The sequence below is a fragment of the Juglans regia genome, chromosome 1 (genome assembly GCF_001411555.2).
Source record: "Juglans regia cultivar Chandler chromosome 1, Walnut 2.0, whole genome shotgun sequence".
Taxonomy (NCBI): Eukaryota; Viridiplantae; Streptophyta; class Magnoliopsida; order Fagales; family Juglandaceae; genus Juglans; species Juglans regia.
In genome coordinates this window covers 5,745,201-5,764,582 of record NC_049901.1, presented here as the reverse complement: position 1 = coordinate 5,764,582, position 19,382 = coordinate 5,745,201, and the positions used below count along the sequence as shown (strand labels likewise).

Here is a 19,382-nt window from a genome sequence, read left to right as displayed (position 1 = left end):
TCACATAAAATAGAAAAATATTGTTTATATTAGAGTCACTGACCCGTAACCGGCCAGGAAATTACTCATTTATCCTTCAATGATTGCAGTGTTGTTACTCTTCAAATAAAAGTCACACGTTCTTTTTTCAAGAACACCAATGTTGACATAAGTGATATTATCGAGGAGAATTTAATCACGGAAATGAGGTCATAAATATTGTTTTTTGACCTATAAATAAAAAATGCAAAAGCTCACTATTAATGTGAAAGGGAGAAATCGAGAAAGAGGAGAGAGAGTGGAGTGACTGTAGAGAGGTTAGTGAGAGTGGAGAGCTTATATTAAACTACATTTATAGTGTACTTTACACTCAAAATCCGTAAATATAGATATTAATGTCAAAACCATATAAATCTTAATCTTCTTTATAATTTACAGCTATTTATTATTAAGTTATAACAATGGATGGGGATTTGATTTTGAACACCATCAAGCACCACCCAAAAAAAGATGAGAGGGTCAAGAGAATAGTGTGCAATCATCGTATAATGATTTTAAAAAAGAGTAGATCGTCTATTATTAAAAAATTAATTTTTTTATTATAATGTGGATCTCATATTTATTTATTTTTTTAAATAAATTATGTAATTTTTATAAACTTCACGACTATAAATATGTTTTTTCTAAAAAAAAAAAAAAATTTTTTTCTAAAAAAAAAAGAAAAAGAAAAAGTCAACAGTTTATACGAAGCAATGCGAAAGAAAGCTCTTCGACCTGATCTTTAATTCCGTAATTGGCTCGATCGCCGGCCAGTAGTGTCCAGTGTCCAGAGTTTGATAACTAAAAACCAGATACTTCCTTGTTGAGGCACCTTCAGAATTAGAGCTGATCTTCTACTATATCTTAATTAATATAGCTACGTCCTCCTCCTTTTTAATTATTATTTTCTTTTTTATTTGAACTGAACATATATAACTTCGTTCATAAAAAATAATCAACCAATACATTGTTTTTCTAGATGAATACAGTTTTTAATCCAATCTGGACCATCTTGTTCTGACCACACAACCTGACTATCATCTTGGATTTCCAAATTTTTGTTTAGTTAGACGGATAAAAAATGATCCTAGCTATTTTGTTTGGGAAATATCGGAATCAACACTACTCCATCGCTCTCGTACTTTACTTGGACCCTGGCCGGTGCGACAAAATGGTTTGTCTGAAAGCCACGTCAATTTTATTTTATTTATTGTTTGTTTCGTCGATAAATAAGCACACTATGACTATCTGAACATGATCAGTACCATTTCAGCGATTTGGGTGCATAGTATTTGGGTTGTTATTCTATATATATCGATCTCTAAACTTTTTCTATCTCTTTGATCACTCTTTAAATCCATACAAACTTTCCCTTTTTACTCTAATTCTCCTCCTTTTCACTCCTCCTAGTCCTTCCCACGTCTGTTGTCCATAGTTTCCTGGCCTCTCTTTATTTTGTTTTTGATCATGATTTACTCTAGATTGGAGATCATATGACGTTGTTGATCTTGAAAACTCATGAGAAGCTCTGCATATATGCCTAGAGATATATATTCGCGTTAGCTCCATACTTCACACCAGATGTGCAACATATATAGCTGAATTTCCTAAATCCATATTTTCTTAGATATATATCTTACCGCTGCGAGTGTATGCATGTGTTGTCATTGATACAGGGCATCTAAGTCTAGTAGGTAGAAGAGGATGTAGAGATCATGATCTCTATCGATCGTAAACATTGACATTAGTTTTATTAAAAGTCTAGTCAAATATAAAATATGATAAATTTTATAAAAAAAGAACTGCATTAGATTAGTCAAAGAGATAAGTGTGAAACTTTGAGCTACAGTAAATGGTGTTCACTCATTAAATCTATTTTTTATTCACTTTTAATCTTCAATAGTCTTTTTTATTCACGTTTAATCTTTAACCGTATTATAATAATAATAATTTAAGAATCAAATTAAATTATTAATTAACATATGATTAGTGTAATTATAAAATATGAAAAAATAAAATAAAATATTATTATTAAAAAAATAATATTATAATAAATTCAATAATTAATACAATATATAGTTATGGATAAAGAAATTTTAGATATATAAAAAATATATACTTTTCATCAAAATTTAAAGATAAATTTGATGAGTTCAAGGTTAGGTATTAAAACAGCAAACTGTAGTACTACTGCTGATGCAGTGCTCCACCAACTAGATTATATGCAAATTGTTATTTCAACAGTCTCGTTCTTGACTCAGTATTCAAACCCATAATCAAATTTGTCGGATACATGTATATGGTCATTTCTTTTTATATTATCTTTCTAAGCTACATCTATGATAACGAAATTTTTGTTAGATCCTCCACTTTTTTCTCTTGTATTCTCTGGACTTGTTTGTATTCTTAGAATATTTTAGAATAGTAATAATGAAATGATTTGTTAATAATAATTAAATAGTTTGAGTTAAAATATTTTATTTGGTTTTAGAAAATGAGAGAGAAAATTGAATAAAAATAATATAAAGTTAGAATATTATTTGAATATAATTTTTAGTATAATTTTTATTTTAAATTTTGAAAAAATTTGTATTATATTTTGTGTTTTGTTTAGAACTTTAGGAAAGTTATATTGGATTTTATGTTTAATTAGATAATGATTAAGAAATAATTAGATAAAAATATTAAAAATTAGAAATTAATTTATACTTAAATGATATTTAGAAAATAAATATCTAAGAATATCTTGATACATAAATAAAGTCTTAATTTAATTTATTTATTTATTAAAAAAATATCGCGCATTACGGACGCGGGTTATAAGCTGGCATTGCCTTTTGAAGCGACGAGACAGTTACTTCATGGTTTTTTCAATAATAAAAAAAGAGAGCAAAAAAAGAGAAGAAAAAATGGCACATGGCACCACATCAAAAGAAAATGCTGGTCATCTGCTAGTTCTCGCTGATTTATTTATTTAATGATTAATTAAATATTTTTTAATAATATTATAATTTATTTTAAATTTTTTAAAAAATATATAAAAAAGTAAAAATAAAATACTCGGGAGCTCCCAGGGTGAGAGTAGAGCCACCCCCACAGCAAACCTTGAAGTCAGGATATGGACAAGTTGCAGTGTGGTGAAGCCTGAAACACACGTTACGTTTGTGGATGCAGGACATGCACGTAGGCCTCTACACTAGGGGAATTTGTCTTTATATACGGACTTCTCTCCGATCAATTTATTATAGTAAAGTAATCCACGTGACTTGACAAGAAAAAGTTAATGCTTTTGCCTTCTTACGTGCTTTTAGGTCCTTTTGGTTGGGGATAATCGATCGAGATCAACACTGGTGGCGATCTATGGAGGGAACTTCTTTGGGTGTCAGAAAGGGTGCATGGACTGGAGAGGAAGATATCCTTTTAAGGCAGTGCATTGAGAAGCATGGAGAAGGAAAGTGGCACCAAGTTCCTCTCAGAGCAGGTACTAATTTTTAGCTTGTCTGTTCTTTGGTTGGTTGGTTGAGCAAGTTCTTTCTTTATTTCTTTCTTCCCCGATCAATCCAAGAGAAAAGAAAGCATATATGTTCTGTTGTAAATAAAGTAATCTTTGTTGGATCTTCAGTTAGAGGGTTTTGCTTGTTAATTTCTTGCCATTTGCAGGTTTAAATAGATGCCGGAAAAGTTGTAGACTAAGGTGGTTAAACTATCTTAAACCCAACATTAAGAGAGGGGATTTCGCAGTAGATGAAGTTGATCTAATGATTCGACTCCATAAGCTCTTAGGTAACAGGCAAGTATAGTTGTACTTTGATCATTACTTTAAATCTGCAATTCTTCTGGTGTGGCTGAATTCTTTTTTTCAATGTTCTAAAACTTATATAATTTTTTTTTTAAATTATAAACTATGAAAATTAATCAAATTCCTAATTCAGTTATGACATGGGAGAATCCCGTGTCATGTCATTTACTAGTTTGAAATATTGTAGTAGAAAGGTAGTGCCTACTGTATAATTTATTTTTCCAATACGAAAAATATAGAAGTTTTGAGACTATATATATACACACACAAAACTTGAAACTATTTTCTTTTTGAGATTTTAATTATATATACGCAAAATGATAAAAAAAAAAAAGATTATCGCCAAAACTTTCATCACTTATGAATTTTATAAATATTCTATGCAATCGTTTTTTAGAGTGAGGTGAGAATATAATTTTGTGAATAATTTGTGAATAATTATAAAATAATTTGTGAATCTTAGTAAAATAGTTTGAAAATAGTAGTGAGATAGTTAAGTTAAAATTTTATAGAATTTTGAGAAATGAGAGAGAATAAATTAAATAAAAAAATATTATAATTTTAAAATATTATCATAATATAGTTTTTTAATATTATTTTTTTTAAAAAGAATTTGAAAAGATGGAATTATATTTTATTTTTTATTTAAATTTTAAAAAATTGTTATGATAAGTTTAAAAATATTTATTTTTAAATGATATTTAAAAATAAAATGAGATGGAAAAAAACATTGAAATGAAATTATTTTACAAAAAGTCCATGTATCATGAGTACTTCCATCTTGTCGGGACACTTTATTCTCTGTCTCCTATACAAGCCTTTTCTATATATCCCTTCAATTATCTCCACAGCAGGCCAGAAAATCTCTGGGCAAGTTTAGTGAGGTGTGTCAAATCGTGTGAATTTTGTTTTAATCGTGTTAAGATATATATATTAAATTATATAAGTCAATTCTAATATGACCGGTTAAATATATCGTGTTAAAATTTTATATATTAACATAATTTATTAATATAATGGATCATGTCGTATAAATCTATTTTGATCCGTTTATATAAATAAGTTGAATATATTCGAAATTAACTTGTTTAATTTAGTTAAATTTAATATAATTTTATATAAATATTAAAATCATAATATTTATAAAAAATATAAAACTAACTACAAGTCTAAAATTACAATTCAAACAATAAAAATATTGAAATTAAAATCCTAATAATTTTATTTTTAAGTATAAAGATATAATTTTAATTTTCTTAATGAATTATAATGGGTCAAAATAGGTTGACCTGTTAAGCAATGATATCTTAACATGTCAACTCATTTTGATCCGAACTTGTTAAGGCTAAACTCTAATCCATTTTTATTATATTGTGTTCATTTTGAATTAACAAGTTGTGTCACATATTACCACCTCTATGTTTAGATACAAAGAATAGATCGTGACAATCCTATAAGCAGGGAGAAAATGCTTTAAGTTAAAATATATTTTATTAAATTTTACAAAATAAGAAAAAAATAATAAAAATATTATAAATTTAAAATTTTATTGATTAAAATTGTAAAATATTTTATTATTTTTTATGTTTCCTTTAAAATTTAGAAAGGTTTTAATGATTAAGTAATTATTAAATGTAAAAGATAAAATTTAAAATATAAAATTTTTTTTAAGCATAATTGATTTTTTAGAAGGATATTATGATAATTAAGATTTGAGATATAACTCACTCTCAAACATGCCCTTAGAAATTCCCTATAGATATTATATATATATATATATATATATATATTTATATATATCAACGATGCCAAATCAACAAAGATCACACTGTACCACCAAATTAATTAACAGTTAATAAATTGCATGATAATTATTTGAGCATGATTTCGTTTTTATTTTTCGTTATTTTTGTGCAGGTGGTCGCTGATTGCTGGTAGGCTTCCGGGAAGAACACCGAATGATGTGAAGAATTACTGGAATACACACCAGCGTAAGAAGTCGATTTCTCCCATTGTAGACGTACTGGAAGAAAAAGAACAAAACATGATCGTCAAAACGAAAGTAATAAAACCTCGACCTCGGACCTTCTGCAAAAAATTAACTTGGTTAAGTGGCAAGCCTAGTACAATAATCAGAGAAAGGACATTAATCCAACCAAAAGACGATATTGCTACAAACATCATGTCTCCAACGTTGACGCCGTCAGAGAATAGGATGAAATATAGGTGGGAATGCTTGTTAGGTGACAACGAGGCGGGCGATGAAATAGCCACACGCGCATTGAATACAGGGTTTGATGAAGAGCTGAGTACTACTATTTGGTCGGACGACGAAATAGCATCGGCAGCAAAAGTGGGGGGAACTTTTGATATTCATGATCAGGATGGCTTCAGTTTTTTGGCTAACTTCTGATCTTTCGACGCGAGCCTTTGGGATTTTCTCAATACGAAATAATTAAGCGTCTTCATGAGCTTTAATTTCTTACTATATATTATTAGAATAATATTACGTACAATCATAAAATGTGTAAACGTTATGTAATCGTTTTGAAAAAAAATATTGAGATTTATTATTAAAAAATTAATTACTTTTTATATAAATCTCATATTTATTTATTTTTTTTAAAAATGATTACAAGATGCTTGCGCATTCACGATTACAATTATAATTTTTTATATTATTATTGCTGTATACATCGGGATATGAGCTGCTTTTAATTACAAGCATTTTTTTTTGCCCTAAGCAATGGATGTGTGCTATTATGTATTTAAGTTGCAAAAAATTCTTTTTGATTATGCAGATAAGATGTGATGTTTTATTGAAGGTCGAATAAAATATTATTATAATATTATTTTTTAATATTATTTTTATTTTAAAATTTAAATAAGTAGAATTTTTATTATATTTAATGTAAGAGTTTAAAAAAATTATAATAATTATATGAGATTAGATAAGATAGATTAATTTTATATTATCAAATCAAGCCTTAATTTTCATGTGCAGAAGCAATTCCTCAAAAGCAAGCGGCCAGCTTGGCTTAAACATTTGTATTTTTTTAAAATGTTTAAAGGATTTTAAAAAAATGTTTGAAAAAAAATACCCGAAACATAATAGGAAGCTCTTCCTGTCTATAGGTTTATACCAATGGATCCTTTCTACACCCACGGAGACTCTCCATTGAGAATGCCAATCTTTCTTTTTTTTAAACATTTTTGTAAGCTCGTTAAACATTACAAAATAAAAGAAAATAACTCACAATCTCATTAAAAACAATACTTCATTAACCACTAAGTTAAAAAAAAAAAACTAATTGGTGAATTTTGACTGTGGGAATATCATTTCCCTTTCCTAATAATTTCATACTAGTACTCTAGCTATCATATCTCCGTCAATGATATTGCACACGTACGATATATATTTAGAGTTTTTCAGAACATCTTAGGTCTCGTTTGGAAGTTGGACTGAACTGAGATAGTTTAGTTTAATTTTAAGCTGAGTCTAACATCCAAATACCAAATTCTCAAATCACTAAATTCATTTCAACTCATAACTTCTTTTCATGTGGAAACCACCACCTTTCGAAACTCAACAACTCTTTACATGCGGGATCCACAACTTTTTTTTAACTTCTCATAAATATATATAATTTCATCTTAACATCAAAACACATCTAAACTCATTTTAGGTGAGTCTCACAAAACTCACACCACCATTTCAACTAACTATTATTTATAAAGAACTCAACTCATATCAACTCAGCTGAATACCAAACGGGACCTATTAAGAGGTAGTCCAGAAGTCTGTTTTCCTCGTTCTCTTTTTCTATTTTATTTAAATTTCTATGATACTAGGTACGGCAAGAAATTTAGTTTTTTGAGACGAGAATTTGTCATAAAAATTTGAGATTTCGTTCCTAAAATTATTTGAGACAAAATTTTCATCCCCATTAGCTCAAACAGCCCGTCCCAAAATGAAAGTTCTTGCCAAAAAATGAGATTTTGTACCTAAAGACTATTTGAGATGAGAAGTTTACGTCCCTGTTTTGTCCCAAAAAATCTGTTCCAAAAAATATTTTGGGATGAAATTGTACTAGACCATTCGAATGCAGTCTAATGCGTTCAAACAGATTTGAGCTTTTGGGATGAAAATATTTTGTCCCTAATACCCGTTCAAACAAAATAAATTTCATTTGAATGGTTCAGCGGACTACCATATAAATCTCATTTGAATGGTAAATAACAATATATCAAAAATATATATTTATAGTGAAAACAAGCTTTTATATATTTCAAGAAAATTAATGCAAGCAAGAATGGAATCTATACAAACATAACTCAAATAAAAACTAAATTAGTAGAGTATAGACCAAAATACATATTCAAACTACAAAAAATAAAATAAATCTCATTTGTTTGAAAGAAAAAATCTTTCATTCCCTACTTCAAAATATACACATTAAACCTACACCAAGCATTCAAATTTTGTAGTAAATAATATTATAACTATAAAGAACAATGAAAGATACCAAAAAACGACATTTATAGCAAAAAATGAGCTTTTATATATTTCATGCAAATTGAAAACAAGCATGAAATCTATATAAACATAGCTCAAATGCAAACTAAATAAAGTGAGTTTGGAGCACAAAACATCCCTTATAAAAACAAAAAAGAGAAATATTAATAGAGTATAGAAAAAATGTATATTTAAACTGCAAGAAAAAAACCCCATTTCTTTGAAAAAAGAAATGAATCTCCTCATTCCCTACTTCACAAGAACATCCCCAAATCTCTCTCTCTCTCTCTCTCTCTCTCTCTCTCTCTCTCTCTCTCTCTCACAAAATTTCTTAGACTTCGTAAAGTTTGGGGTGCTTTATATTTTTTAGGACATCGTGGGCTGATTAAAAGGTAAATTTTTCAAAAAATTAGTGCGTCTTAAATTTTGGCCAAATTTCATTGAAACTTAACCATTCGAACAAATGGTAATTGCATTTGAAAATAACCAAACTTCGTTCGAGCATAAACTATTGTAGTTCGAATGGAATTTGTGAATTGAGAAAAAATGGTGTTTTACTTCCTGGGCAACATCTAGGTTAAATTGCGTTGGAATAAAATATAATTTGTTCGAACAGATGTATACCGTTTGAATGAATTTAATATAGTTCGATTGTAGTTGTAATTGTTTGAACACATTTGTCACCATTCAAACATATTTCTTACCTTTCAAACGGATTTGGTACAACTCGAACGGAATTAAGATTGTTCAAACGGATATAGTAAACCATCCAAATGGACAATCACTTTTAGGGGCAATTGATTTTGTCCTTAAAAGTCAAATTTGCTGTAGTGAGGCTTAATCTTGTGAACTATTTCTTTTAAAGTTATTCCGCTACCTTTACCTCTACAAAATCTTCATCTCCATTCAGCCATGTATGCATTTGGAGTGCCTTTATTAGTAGTGAGCCCTTTTATTGAGTTTTAGTATGTTGTGAGTATTGTTAGTAACTCTATATCATTTTTTTGGCCTTTTGAATTTTGCCCTTTAGTTGATCATGGCCAGATGTAGCCCATTATCGGCTCAATCTTTTAGCCTATTGCTAGCTCTTTATTGGCTTTGACCCATTATCAACCCATTGAATGCCGTAGCTCTAGATTTGATATTCTAGCTGCCAATCACTTCATCACCAACATTATTTTTATCATCTCATCAGTGATTAACTAATATATATGAAGGCTACACTCAAATTTTAAACTTAAGATTTCAAAATTATTCACCTTGAGTTTGATGAAGGATGTTGGGACTAATATCAAATCAAGAATTTGATTTGATTATTATTATGATTTGATTTCATAATTATCAAATAAAATCAAATCAAGATTTTAAATCTCAAAGTTCTAGATTGAGGGGATGATGGAGATAATACCAAATCAACAATTTGATTTGATTATTATCCTAATTTGATTTTATAATTATGAAATCAAACTGATTTAGTTTTCATAATTATCAAATCAAGAGATTTGATTTGTTGAAGATATTTATCTTATTTATTTTTTACACAATCTCCTTATACATATATATAAGGGACCAATACTTTGTATAATTCAATCTCAAATGAGAATAAGAAAATGTAGCAATGAAATTCTCTCTTAATCCTCATCTCATTTTCTATTTTATTTAAATTTCTATCAAATACGAGCTATCAGTATACATGTGTTTCAAAGAGATATTTGCCTTTATAAAAAAATGCAATCTAAATATGTTACAACGACGTCTAGCTAGCTACTGATCTTATATAATTATGCTGGAACAAAAACTAAACCATGTTCAATTCGTCACCATGCAAGACTTTCAAATTTTAGACGATAAATGAATACGTCCGGTATAGTGGTATATATATGTTTCCCTCTTTATAGTTGCCATGTGTTTCTTTTAGGAGCATGATACTTTTGTGATTTCTTTTTAACATCCGTGAAAAGCGAAGTCAGCAAGCACGCGCGTGTTAATAAAATTCGGAGTACTTTTTTTTTTTTCAAATAAAATAAAGGAAATCATCATGTATATCAACATCAAACACAGATTTACATTTTTTTGTTATTTTTTTTAAAAAATATCTGTTCCAATTTATTATAAATAAGAGTACTAAATCTTGAGTTATGTAAGAGTGTAATCATTTAAAAAAAAAAGTAGAATCCACAATTAATTTATTCATTTAAAAAAAAAAGAATATGCACACTTTTACACTTTATAACTACAAATATTATTTATCTAAAAATATATAACTGCTTAAAAAAAACACTCTCGAAATTAGGAAGAATTACTATAATCGTGGTCGCCTTCATTTTCCCCGAGTATATGTATTCGGAGGTCTCTTTACAAGTATTTGAACGTTAGGCAAGTCATTTTCCAAACAATAATGGGCAGGGTTAAACATACATGAAATCATTGGAAGAGACAATATCTCCATGACGCAGGCTCCGTGCGCGTACATGTCGCCGGCATCGAGAGCTAAGATCACATGACAAAAACTGGATGTGGGACATGCACGTGGCGTCGGAGAAACCGTCCATAGGTGAACACTGAATAGTACTGTGCACCTACCCATCCAAAATAATTACATGGGATTTACCAGATATGGGAAACAACACTACTTCAAAAGGGCATCTGAGTTTTGGCACCTTTTTTTAGTCGAGGGATCGATCTCTGCACGTAGCATTAATTCAACTCTGGTTCGTACTGGGTATAAGGCGCTTCATGGAGGGCTCTTTTGCCGTGCGAAAAGGGGCATGGACTGCAGGGGAAGATAAGCTTCTGAAAGATTGCATTGAGAAGGATGGAGAAGGAAAGTGGCACCAAGTTCCTCTCAGAGCAGGTATTCTAGTACTACTGCATGATCTTTGAACGTTTTTATTTCTTTTATCAATCATCTGATCCAGCAAATGTAAGTTTTTGATGGAGTAGTACTGTAAAGGTTTATATATATATATAATACGTTGATATTGGAATTTGCAGGCTTAAATAGATGTCGAAAAAGCTGTAGACAAAGGTGGTTGAACTATCTAAAACCAAATATCAAGAGAGGAGACTTCGAAGAGGATGAAGTTGATCTAATGATCAGACTCCATACGCTCTTGGGTAACAGGTAATTAAGAATACATACATACATACATACATACATATATATATATATATACATTTACCATTTTTCATATATATATATATATATTTCATTCAATGATTTTCTTTCTTGGCCCTTTTGGAAATTAAACTGACTGCACGCATCGATCATGTATGCAGTATGCGTGTCCGAATATTCTATACATACCCATTAACGTCGAGCCAAGCGTTGTCAATTGATTGTGTTTTGGCTTAATATTAGATTGGCCATTAACCAAGCTCGCTCAAAAGTTTGATATGTTGCGCTTGTATCAACAGCACGGCGTTATTTTTCTTTTTCTTTTTCTTTTTTTATTTTTTTTATTTTCAATATCAAAAGCAAAACTAACTTCTGGTCCTAATTTACATATGAGAAAAATGTACTAATTTGCACTAATATTAGAGTGTCTCAACTATCTTAATATATGCTATAAAAATTATTAATTTTTTTTTTAGCAGTACTTTTTATCATATTCCGATTTCAGAAATTATATAATCTTGCTTATAAGAATTGTATAAATAATGTTATTTTCCAAAAAAGTGATAGAAGTACAATTAGAATATATATATTATATATATGTATGTATTGTATATAAGACTGCATCAAAATACATAATTTGGCACTACATACGTTTCTAATTAGAGAGTGTAAGAGATGTCAAAAAAAAAAAAGAGAGAGAGTAAGAAATTAATATTGTCCATTAAATTAAATATAGTTTATTTTCTCTTATAAATATCTTTGTCGTCGTCTCAGAATGGCAGCATTTTTAATTAGTTGTCAACCCTGAGCAAGTTTTCTGTAGAAGGTTGAATTGTACGTAGTCTGATAGATATAGAAATATTTTTAATCTATCTTATGATATTATCTTATCTTATTATTATAAAATTTTAAATTTTTATATAAAATATAATAGATAATTCATCTTTTTCAAATATTAAAATAATAATAATATTAAAAAATAATATTATAATAATATTTTATTCAATTCATCTAAAATCATTTCATCTCATCTCACTATCTAAATAAACACTGAGACTACTTTTAGATATTGAGTTGAGTTTAGTTAAATTTTTTTATAAATAATAGTAAGTTAAGATGATAGAGTGAGTTTTGTAGAGTCCACTTAAAATGAGTTTAAATATGTTTAGATGTTAAAATAAATTTAGACGCATTTACGAGAAGTTGAAAAAGATTGTAAAGTCTGCATGTAAATAAGTGTTGAATTAAAAAAAATTATGTCTAACGTATAAAGAAATCTTAAATTAAGATAAATTTAAAATTTTAAAAATTAAATATTTAAATATTAGATTTAATTTAAAATTAAATTAACTGAATTAATTGATCTTAATGGAGTAATCAAACGGGTAATGTTACAATGCGAGGCAAGATCTGGGAAGTTGCTGTCCTTGTAAACACCGTGGAATTGTAGCTTTCAGCTGACCTTTCGGCCACTCGGTCTTCTTTTGTAATCATTTAACATTACAAAAGAAGACCTGTTCGTCTGATTTAAATATGAAAAATGATTTATATTATAAATAATTTTTTATATAATTATATTTTAAATAATGAATATTTTTATAAAATATTATATATATATCATTACTCTTTAAATATTAAATTTAAAATGTCAGAATCTTGTACAAGCTTTGTGAGTTGTGATGGGTCAGTTGCTGTCTGTTTCCTTTTCTAGAATTGGCACGTGGTGGTCCGGATGGATAATATTTTTAAGTTATTTTCAGGATAACGTTAGTTACGGATCGGTTTGATAGTGAAATGAGATATAATAATTTTAGATAAAAATTTAAAATTAAATAAAATATTATTTTTTAATATTGTTATTATTTTAAAATTTAAAAAAATTAAATTATTTATTATATTTTATATAAAAATTTAAAAAAATTGATAAATAAAATGATCAGATATATTGAGATTAAAGGATACAACTGAGCATATAATGGCTCAGAATCTTGTACAAGCTTTGTGAGTTATGATGGGTCAGTTGCTGTCTGTTTCCTTTTTTAGAATTGGCACGGGGTGGTCCAGATGGATAATATTTTTTATCCTTTTCAGGATAACGTTAAATATGGATTGATTTGGATAGTGAAATAAAATATAATAATTTTAAATAAAAATTAAAAATTAAATAAAATATTATTTTTTAATATTATTATTATTTTAAAATTAAAAAAATTAAATTATTTATTATATTTTATCTGAAAATTTAAAAAAATTAATAAGATAAGATGATTAGATGTATTGAGATGAAAGGATACAATTGAGCATATAATGCCCACGGTTTCACTTGATAAAGATGCATCAATCACTTGAGGCCATTCTGTTATACATTCTGTTATATGCTGTCCATTATTCCTTATTTGTTTGTTATTATTATTTCATTCCATTTTGTAATCTATAAATAGCAGTACACTATTCAATTATCTCTTCTTTGTTTTCTATTGCCTTCCTCTTCTTTGCACTTTGCTCCTATATTCTGCATTCTCTGCATTGCTGTTAACATGGTATCATGAGCCATGACAGAAACACCTCCACCCAATGATAAAAATATGTTCTCCAATCCTGAGAACAACCCACACCACCCAACTAGTCCTTATTATATCCAACCCGGTGAATGAGCTTCTTCTCCATTGGTTCCTGATCTTCTAACCACTGAAAACTATGTAATCTGGGCAAGGATTATGCGTCAAGCCTTGAATATAAAAAACAAATTAGGATTAATTGATGGTAAGATTATCAAACCATCCAACGATTCCGATCCTCTCTATACTGCTTGGGAACGTTGCAATGATATGGTGATAGCTTGGATTCAACACTCCGTTGGCTTTGAACATCGAGCAAGCATTGCTCATGCAAACACTGCCACAACTGTTTGGAATGATCTTCGCTAGCATTTTTTAATCCATAAGGCTCCACGAATTTTTCAGCTCACTAAATCGATCTCAGCACTTATTCAAGATGATGAATTGATTAGTCAATATTATAATAAACTCAAAGGTTTATGGGATGAGTTAGAAATATATGAACCTATGCCTTCCTGTACGTGTGGAGCAGTGAAGACTCTGATGGATTACACTCACCGAAGCAAAGTTATGCAGTTCCTCAATGGACTGCATGAATCATTTGATGCCATTCGCACACAAATATTACTCCATGATCCTCTCCCAACAGTAAATCGAGTTGTATCTCTTATACAACAAGAGGAAAGACGCCGCCAATTTAATTCCACTATTTCACCGATTGCAATGGCAGCACGAGGACTTGATCAATGCAACCATTCCTCCTCGTGTAAAGATCGATTGTTTTGTACTCATTGCAACATCCAGGGACACTCATTGGAACGGTGCTTCAAAGCAAATCCTAATCTCCATGTGTGTTCTCACTGTCGCATATCAGGACATACCAGAGACAAGTGCTACAAGCTAAATGGATTTCCTCTAGGTCACAAAAATAATTCCAAGTTTAAATCACATGCCAATCAATCTTCATTTGAACAGGAACAAATCGGCAATGGGTTCGAACATTCTATTTCCCCTCTCTTCTGTGTTGTCTTACAATTATTTATCACCATCATTCAAAGCATTTATAGCTTCCATCTCAGTTCACACCGAACCAACATCACACATTCAAGCTCTCAAAGATCCCATCTGGTGTAAGGCAATGGATCAGGAACTCACTGCTTTAGAGCTCAATGACACATGGTCCATCGTCAATTTGCCCCCAGGCAAGAAGCTGATTGATTGCAGCTGGGTGTAGCGGTACAAATTCAAAACTAACAGCTCCATCAAACGTGCAAAGGCGAGATTGGTTGTAAAGGGCTTCACTCAACGTGAAGGAATTGATTTCCATGATACATTTTCACCGGTTGCTAAGATGGTCTCCATCCGCACTCTTCTTGCTGTGGCTACCATAAAGGGATGAGACTTACATCAATTGGACGTAAATAACGCGTTCTTATATGGAGAGCTTGACGAAGAATTGTATATGCGGCCTTCACCTAGCCTTGCTTTGCCACATGCAAACAAAGTATGCAAACTACACAAGAGTATTTATGGTCTACGACAGGCATCCCGTCAATGGAACACAGAGCTTTCATTCACCCTTGCAGAATTTGGCTTCGTGCAATCCAAGTCTGACTACAGTCTGTTCATCAAACACACGGCCTCGTCTTTTACAGCTTTGTTGATCTACGTTGATGACATTATTTTGATGAGTTCAGACCATAAATCAACCGATGAAGTCAAGCACTTCTTATCCACCAAATTCAAGATAAAAAATCTGGGTTCACTCAAATATTTTCTCGGCATGGAGATCGCTCGATCACGGGCTGGAATTGAAATTTGTCAACGCAAATACATTTTGGATATCTTATCTGAAACTGGTATGCTCGCTGCCAAACCCGCACCAATACCAATGGAACCAAATATCAAACTTCAAAAAGAGGAAGGAGCCATATTTCATGCTCCCACTCTGTATAGGAAACTGGTTGATAAGTTACTTTATCTGACTAATACATGACTAGACATCAGTTACAGCGTGAATCTTCTAAGTCAGTTCATGGAAGCCCCACAGTTATCTCACTATGATGCTCTCATTAAAGTCATTCGGTATCTAAAAAATGCACCAGGCCAATGACTTTTTTTTTTCCACCAATTCACCATTAAAACTCACAGCTTACTCGGATGCTAATTGGGTCAATTGTCCCCATACTCGACTGTCAACGACTGGTTTTTGCATGTTCCTTGGTCAATCTCTCATTGCCTGGAAATCAAAGAAGCAGAACACGATCTCGCAATCCTCTGCTGAATCAGAATATAGAGCCATGGCTGCCGTAGTTTGTGAGCTTACATGGCTTAGATATTTTCTCAATGATCTATGCATTACGATTAATGATCCAGCCACTTTGTATTGTGATAACTTAGCCACATTGCACATAGCTGCCAACACCGTGTTCCATGAGCGAACCAAGCACATCGAACTAGATTGTCATCTAGTTCGAGATAAAATTTCAGCTGGCCAAATAGCTACTGCACACGTCCCTTCCTCTGATCAATTAGCTGATCTTCTTACCAAACCCGTGCACTCTCCAGCACTTACTAGATGTTTGTCCAAGATGGGAATTTTAAACATCTACTCTCCATCTTGCGAGGGGCTATTGAGATTAAAGGATACAACTGAGCATATAATGCCCACGGTTCCAGGATAACGTTAGATACATGTCAGTTTGAATAGTGAAATGAGATATGATAATTTTAGATGAAAATTAAAAGTCAAATAAAATATTATTTTTTAATATTATGATTATTTTAAAATTTTAAAAAAAATTATTTATTATATTTTATACATAAATTTTAAAAAATTAATGAGATAAGATAATTGGATGAGACACTTTTACTGTCGAAATGATAATAGTGTACGTGAGTCTTGCATATATAGTCACTTTAAAATAAATTGAAATTTATTATAAAAAATAATTTTTTTTTATGCATGTCTAGGTACTAAAAACCAGTTTTTTTAAAATGTTTTTTTTAATTAATTAGTTTATTTATTTATTTATTTCAGACTTGAATACCCTAATAAACTTTGTAAATCATTTTCTTATTTCTGTTGGACCAATGTATAACTAGCAAGCTTCAAAAAGCCCTCGAGTTCATCATGTATGGGGTTAATTTGGATTCCAAGGTTTAATTGCTCATGGATTTAATTAGCAGTACTAGTTTGTAAATGGGTTTAATTGCTCATGAACTCAATTGGCAGTCATTGTGAAATGCACTACTCAAGACTCACTCCTCCAATTTGTTTAGCAAGCATCTTCTAGTTATATAAATCGTCGCTATATAGCTGATCATTGTACGTAAACCCTGCACTGTATTAATTCAATAATCACAACATATACATTTTCTCTCACTCGGATCTCTTAGTTTGCTATCTCTCCCTTTTCTTATCAATCTAGCTAGCTGATCCTAATTTTGTACGTACAAAGATGAACAAGTCAATCGCATGAGCATATATGAAGACGAGAATTTTGCTTATTTTTGTAATCTTTGTTGTGCAGATGGTCATTGATTGCTGGCAGACTTCCAGGAAGAACAGCCAACGGTGTAAAGAACTATTGGTGTACACATCTACGTAAGAAGTTACCTTCTCGCATTAAATTCGAGGTGAAAGATAAACAAAAAGACATGATTATCAAGAAGGTGACCGTAATAAAACCTCGACCTCGAAGCTTCTCCCATTTGTTAAATTGGAAACCTACAATTAAAGAAAGCAGCTTTCAACAGAAGGACAATGCAGCTAGAAACATGTCTCCATCGCTGATGCCATCTGAGAATACAATCAATTGGTGGGAAAGCTTGTTGGATGACTGGCAAAGTAATGAAATAGATCACCCATTCATGAGTTCTGTGGGTGGGTTATGTAAAGAGCCAAATCTTGGGGCTGATGTCTCTTTTGACATGAACGGCCTTCTGGATTTTCTTGGCGTGGAATAATAAACAAGATTGGCCTAATAATGATCTTTGAGAAATGTTAGCTATCGTAATTATAAAAATGAGATTTACAATTTGCATTGATGTTGATGTGACAAATCAGATTTAAAGTGAAATTTTTTATAATTTGACACATCAAATCATATAATTTGTAAATTTTATTTTTATGAATATTTTAACAAATTAATCTAACATTTCTCAAGATCTGCAGCTGATCGATCTTATTATTTATTTCCATGTATTAGCTATTTGGTCATGTAAAAAGTAACAAAAACTCGGTGTTATTCGAAATCTTATATTTCGAAGTTTGGGTGTGTCATAAGACTTTGGCTAGTTTGGACGAAAATTAATAATATATTCTCTTTATGTTGGCAAGAGCGTAAATGCATGTACGTAGTTGATCTATACCGATATGAAATGTAAAATTCCCTTTCTAATAATATCTGGACAGACTAACCAACCAAAAGGATGCTTCTGATCACGTTTTGGGTACCCAAAGAAGAAACAGAAGCTCCAAAGATTCTAATTGCACGGAAAGCCCCAAGAGTTAGAGATAAGCAAGGCGTACTATAATTCAAGTGCTTCAGATCAACAACCAATACAAATTAATTAACCCAATTCAAACTCTAACATATATGATCAGTACTACGTACTTCCAATTACGAATTAAGTTCATGCGCACATGATGAACTAGGAGCAGGGACGAATACAGACGGATCGAGCTGCATGTAATGCCGATATGTATGTGCATGTGTTGTGTATCATGTGTGTATTTTCATGATGAGAAATGATATTTGCAGTCATGAATGTATAAGTGTCGTGTAGTCGTTTTGAAAAAAATAAATAAATACGAGATTCACATGAAAAGAAATTAATTTCTTAATAATAGATTCTACTATTTTTCAAAACGACTGCACGGTACTTATGCATTTCACGACTGTACGTAGTATTATTCTTTCATGATTAATGCTGATAACATCAAAAGCACATGCTAGCTGGCTCATGTCTAATTGCTAGCTCTAGAATATTACAGATGATCATATCATGATCACTTCCAGACAATGTATTTCTGATTAAGATCATGCTCGATCTATTGACAAGTTATACGTCCGGCCGCTTCATTAGTTGGATGGTGGTGGTTTCTGGCGCTTTTACAGATCGAAGCAGACCATAAATATAAATATATTAGCGAGGAAATGGAAAAATGGAGGAAATACGGGAACTTCGTCAAATAACTCTGATGTACGTGTATATATATAAATTATAAAATGTACATTTCGTGGGCCAGTCATGCCTATTATGGAAGGGTACTGATATATATAGGTGGATTATTAGTAGAACGAAAACTAAATCATGTACTTCATCAAACCCCAAACTGATCTTCTCAATCTTCACTTTATTGAAATA

At 30.7% G+C, this 19,382-nt stretch overlaps 2 protein-coding genes across 2 annotated transcripts; both read left to right on the top strand.

Moving 5' to 3' along the window:
* Positions 1 to 3,259: 3,259 nt before the first annotated feature.
* LOC108987948 (transcription factor MYB1-like) lies at positions 3,260 to 6,413 on the top strand. Its single transcript, XM_018961030.2, has 3 exons — positions 3,260 to 3,499; positions 3,679 to 3,808; positions 5,735 to 6,413. The coding sequence occupies exons 1-3, from the start codon at positions 3,379 to 3,381 to the stop codon at positions 6,228 to 6,230; spliced, it is 747 nt and encodes a 248-aa protein (XP_018816575.1). The 5' UTR covers positions 3,260 to 3,378; the 3' UTR covers positions 6,231 to 6,413.
* A 4,656-nt stretch (positions 6,414 to 11,069) lies between these two features.
* LOC108988081 (transcription factor MYB114-like) lies at positions 11,070 to 17,978 on the top strand. The gene is made up of 3 exons (XM_018961184.2): positions 11,070 to 11,187; positions 11,328 to 11,457; positions 17,543 to 17,978. The coding sequence occupies exons 1-3, from the start codon at positions 11,070 to 11,072 to the stop codon at positions 17,976 to 17,978; spliced, it is 684 nt and encodes a 227-aa protein (XP_018816729.1).
* The last annotated feature ends 1,404 nt before the right edge of the window (positions 17,979 to 19,382 follow it).